The sequence below is a fragment of the Portunus trituberculatus genome, chromosome 38 (genome assembly GCF_017591435.1).
Source record: "Portunus trituberculatus isolate SZX2019 chromosome 38, ASM1759143v1, whole genome shotgun sequence".
Classification (NCBI taxonomy): Eukaryota; Metazoa; Arthropoda; class Malacostraca; order Decapoda; family Portunidae; genus Portunus; species Portunus trituberculatus.
Window position 1 is genome coordinate 20,420,944 of NC_059292.1, and position 5,318 is coordinate 20,426,261.

The 5,318-nt window shown below is 47.5% G+C and overlaps 1 protein-coding gene across 1 annotated transcript in view; it reads left to right on the top strand.

The window, feature by feature from the left end:
• The first annotated feature begins 869 nt into the window (after window positions 1-869).
• Window positions 870-5,318, top strand: part of LOC123515054 (uncharacterized protein DDB_G0271670-like) — a 4,920-nt gene continuing 471 nt past the window's right edge. Inside the window, exon 1 of the mRNA XM_045273447.1 lies at window positions 870-5,318. This exon is cut by the window's right edge and continues 471 nt beyond it. Coding sequence (XP_045129382.1) covers window positions 1,128-2,132 — 1,005 coding nt within the window. The 5' untranslated portion in view covers window positions 870-1,127 and the 3' untranslated portion in view covers window positions 2,133-5,318.

Below are 5,318 nucleotides of genomic sequence, written 5' to 3' on the forward strand. Positions count from 1 at the left end.
TCTCTCTCTCTCTCTCTCTCTCTCTCTCTCTCTCTCTCTCTGTGTGTGTGTGTGTGTGTGTGTGTGTGTGTGTGTGTGTGTGTGTGTGTGTGTGTGTGTGTGTGTGTGTGTCAAAGAATGACCACTGCAGTGATGGTTCTTATTTGAAATACTGAACAATTTTAATAATTTTTTTGCTTCTCTTGTTTCATTCCTTTTCTATGGAAGAGTTCTTGCAAAAAGCAACACAAAGTAGGGAAAGAAAGGTCCATTGAAGGAGAAGTGTTTTGAAACCCTCCTCCCTTGAAAGTGTCCAAAAGTCCAATGAAGGAAAATTAAATACAAATCAGGCTGTGAGTTTTGTAGTTTATTAGTATAAGGAGTGGAAGATTGAGAATTCTGGTTTACTTTTCCTGTCTGTGTTTTTCTTCTTTTGCCTTGTTTTCAGTTTTATACCCTTAACTTCATTTTGACCATCTAATTAAATCGAAGAAAGCAAAAGCATAGCAGTGGAACGTTTGAAGGTTGAACATGTAAGGCTGCTATGAAAGGTTTGAGTGGATAGTTTAGAATGTTCCTGGATTGACGACTGGAAGAAAGTACGCTGAAAATACTTTGTTTAGATCTGTCTTACCTTTGTGAGTCTTTCATCGTCCTCGCTTTATGAATACCGCCTCGAGGTGTTAGTTTGCCTAAGAATCACAATAACTGATAGTTGTGATTCTTTGTTTATCCGACAAAATTTTTGTGATATTCTCAGACGTGTTGCGTGTTGAAGTGGATATGTGGCGTATGTGGCGGGGATGTGGTGGAGTGTGGCGTGTGGTGATGGTGAGAGATGTGGTGGGAATGTGGTGGGGCATGCAAGGTGTTGAAGGTATGAGGTGTGGTGGCGGTGGTGGTGATGGTGATGGTGGTGGTGGTGTCGGGGGGCCTCCGTCCACTCAAGGCTCCCTAAGGACTCACGGCTCATAAAGTTGCAGCCTTGCCCCTCCTTCCCTCCCTCTTTCCTCCAGGGCGTCCCTGCTTTCCCTCACCCACACCCTCACCCTCCAGACATCCCTGAGCTAAGGGCGGGAGGGGCAGCCATTTTACATCCTGAGGAGCCTCGCCTTCAGGATGCCACCTTGACCCGGGAAGAATAAGTGATGACGTCCATGGCACAGGAGAGCCACTGTAACCTGGCACCCGAGATGGCACCACCTGCAGCGAGCGGCACCTCCGCGGCAGGCGCCGGGATTGGCCGTAGCGCCACGGGGGGCGGGACTATTGATCGCGGGCGGCCGCTGAGTGGCGGAGGGCGGCGGAATGGCCTCAGTCAGAGAGTGGAGGCAGCTGTGAGGGCGAGGGTTGGTGTGTTGTCTCGCTGTCCGTCTGCAGTGCCGCGTCGAGACACCATGAAGCCCGACAAGCCCACCAAGGACCGGGACATTCTGCGGGCACACTGCGCCAGGCCCCTCAAGGCGTCCCCACAGCCCACTGCCTCGTCCTCCTCCTCGTCCTCCTCCTCCTCCTCTTCGTCTTCTTCTAGCGGCGAGGCGTCCTCCAGTTCCCAACCCGCGGAGGCGCCTGGCGGTGAGGCTTCCGGCGGGGAGGAGAGTCGCGGAGCGGAGATGCGGCTGTACCTGGACAAGCTTCGGGAGCTGGTGCCCACCGTGCCACGCAGTGGCAAGCTGTCCCGTGTGCGTCTCATACACTCCGCCATCGACTACATCACTGATCTGCAGGAAGCTCTGGAGGCGCGCACCCGCAGGAAGCTGAGGGATAAACAGGGTCAGGCGCCGCGCCAGCCCCTCGCTGCCCTTGCCCCAGCACAGGTGGAGACCAACACCCCGCGGGCTTCGCCCCTCTCAGAGACATCCGCCAACAGGCTACCCTCCACCAGCGGCAGGATCCCGCCCACATCCGCCGCCGTGGAGCTCGGCCGCCCCGCTCCCCCCCTATTGGGCTGTCTCCCCTCCACCAGCGGTAGCAGCAATAGCAACAACATCCTCGCCAACAGAAATAACAGTAACATCAGTAGTAACAACAACAACACCACCAGCAGCAGTAGCAGTAGCAGCAGCAGCAATAGTAGTGGTAGCAGTGGTAACAGCAGTGTGGGGATACCGTTCCTGGCCGCCGTGCCTGTGCCGCCGCAGGACCCGTGCTAGTAGCTCCCCGGATGACAATGACAACAGCCTCTCGCAACAACTCGTGGACCTGCTGACGGAGGTGCTGCTGGTTCTATTCATGCGCCTCCAATGTGTCGTGTGTCTCTCCGCCGCTATGACGGCGCGTCCTCACCTGCGTCAGGGTTGCCCATCCACATGGGGCTCCCCGCCACTCAGTTCACAAGCCATGCATGGCTTGGCCTGTCGTGGTTGTGCTCGCGTGAGGTAGAGTTTGTGATACTACGCCTGCCTTGGCACCTCGGTCACTCTGGAGAGTGTAGCTGAACACGTGTCCTGTGGTACGAACCCCAGGGAAACGTATCCTTGGCACCACACCTGACCAGCCTGGCGCCAGGCGAGATGCCACACGTGTGTAGTGTTCAGTGCCCAGGTGGCTGCAGAATATCAGAATATCGGGGATCCCTAGCCCACCTGCAGCTGTGAGGCGCTCCAAAGTCACCGCCCCTGGTGTTACTGCCTCAGCTTACCCTGCAGACAGACACTTTCTGGGCCAGTGTGTGTGTGTGTGTGTGTGTGTGTGTGTGTGTGTGTGTGTGTGTGTGTGTGTGTGTGTGTAAGTAAACAGAAGTCAAGAGTCGCACCCAGCGTAACCTGACCTGACCTGCAGTATTGCCATGGTGACCAGGCTGAGGAAGGCCACTGACTATCCTCGCCAAACGTGTGTGTGTGTGTGTGTGTGTGTGTGTGTGTGTGTGTGTGTGTGTGTGTGTGTGTGTAGGTACTCGCTCACCAACTTGACTGAAAAGATAGATATTCCTCAAGAGTCATTCCATGCAAAGATATAGTGGTGAAAATGTGGTGATGACTGTGGTAGTAACAGTGCGGTGATTGTGATGTGGTGATGCCACTGCTGTGATGTCCTGGTATTGGTGATGACAGAGGAGCAAGTAATCGTGATGATGGTGGTGGAAGAAGCAGAAGTAGTAACGGTGATGAAGTTGGTGATGTAGTGACAGTAGTGTTGTTGGTGGTGAAGGAAATGGTGTGGGTAGCGCTGACAATGGCACATGTGATGAAGGAGGTGATGATGATGGAGGTCACAGGTGTGATTCACGTGAGGTAGAAGAAGAGGTCAAGGCGGTGGTGATGACAATGGTGGTGGTGGCAGTGATGTTTTTTTTGCAACAGAGAAGGCCTAGATCAGGAAACATGAAAGCAAGGGAAGCTGCGAGAAACCATCAGGCCAACGCGTGGCAGTCCCTGTATAAAAACATCTACGTTTTTCCACCAATAATCCCCATTCATGAATTTATCTAACGTTACAAAATACCAATCTTATTTCTACCTATCGTTCCTATCCGAAGATTTGCCTAACCTTTTAAAAACACGCCTACCTATATTCACCTATCATCTCTACGGTACCTATGAATTTGTCTAATCTTTTAAAACTCCCTTATGACCAGACACTAATGCAAATACTAACTTTAACACATCCTCAAGAGTTCACATTACTTTCGTTGAGCTCATCGTTGCATCCACGTCCTTCAGGGTTCACTGATTCGGCACCGAAGCAGACCTCAGGGATTACTAGCAAAGGGAATAGGAGCCAGATTTACGTTGGTTTATTACTTGTGCTTTTCTTCGTCCAGTTAAAACTAAAACCCGTATTCTTTAGCTAACCTAACAAGTAAAATAGAGCTCTTGTCAAAATACAGTTTACCACTCAGTTTCGAGAGAGTAGTGGACGGAAAACGACAATGGAGGGTCATTTCATAAAGCCAAACAACTGTTTGAAAATGTCCTGCTACTGCTTTACGAATACCTAAAGAAAGAGAAGGATTGATAGCAATTTATAAGCGAAAATATGAAGATTAGGTCAATCAGTCACAATTCTTTCCTTTAAATACATCGGGACTGGTTTCAAAGGCTATTCATCTTCTGATTGGTGCTTTTCTCATTAGCAGTGAATCATTCTTATTAGATTCTCACTAGAATTACACACACACACATAAAAAAAAAAAACTTGAAAATTCCTAGTAATTTTCGCTGCAGTCCCTCACTATGAGTGATTACAAAATTGCCTCGCAGATGACTCCATGGTCACATTCTCATAAGTGTTGTTCTCATTAACAGTGCAGACTTCTTGTTAGACTCTCACTGGAATCATGAAAAGTCCCTTGAAAATTCAGTAACTTTCACTACATTTATATAGATATCTACCTACTTTTGAATTCATTTATTCATTTTAGTAGAGGCAATAATTCTATGAGCTTTTCTTCATAACTTTATATGCACCAACACCTGGCTAAAAACTTTTATCATTTTTTTTATAATTATATGTTTTCACTTGTGCGGGAGATCGGCAAGAAGAAATAAAAAATAAAAAAATGAGGTGGAAGAGGAAGTAGAAAGGTTGGCTGTTTATCACTCCCCAAAAAATGATAAGACTTCTAAAACGTAGGCCATCTGATACCTGAGATGTCCTGGTAAATAAGAACATCAGAAAATAAGGGAAGCTGCAGGAGGCTGTCAGACTTACATGTGGCAGACCTTATGTTAAAGCATGCCGACCTGTTTGCAAGTATCATTCTCATCCACACACATGTGTGTCGTCTATAATGATTCAGCATTAACAGTCTAATTACTTGGTCTATTCCATTCATTCACCAATCTAGTTAAGAACCGATACCTTCCCAGCTCGTTTTTAAATCTGACTCACTCAAGCTTGACCTTGTCTTTTGATTTATCCTGATCATTCTTGAGGCAATTCAAGTAACAGTGGGGGAAAACAGATGCAAGTAAGGAATATCATATCTATATCACATATAATCCTTCTCTCCTGACTATACTCATTTATCATTGTCTTAACATCTCTAGACTAAAAAACTTGGGACAATAATGACTCCACCTCGTGTTTGCTCATCAGAATTGTTTTTTTAAAGGCCACGGAGATTATCAGGAGTGTTTTTATGGTGTTTTTTTCCTCCGTTGATGCAGAATTGGCGTCATATTTCCACTAGAGGTATGACTATTTTCAAAGGCCACAGCGACGATGAGTCAGGTTTTCATACTTGTTTTATCTCCCTCGATGATGCAGAATTATTGTTGTGCTCTCGCTAGGATAATGAAAACACTCTTGAAAAAAGAAGAGACGAAAGACTTCTACAACTGGATAATGAAAACACTCTTAAAAAAAAAAATAGACTTCTACAACTACTGCTGTTA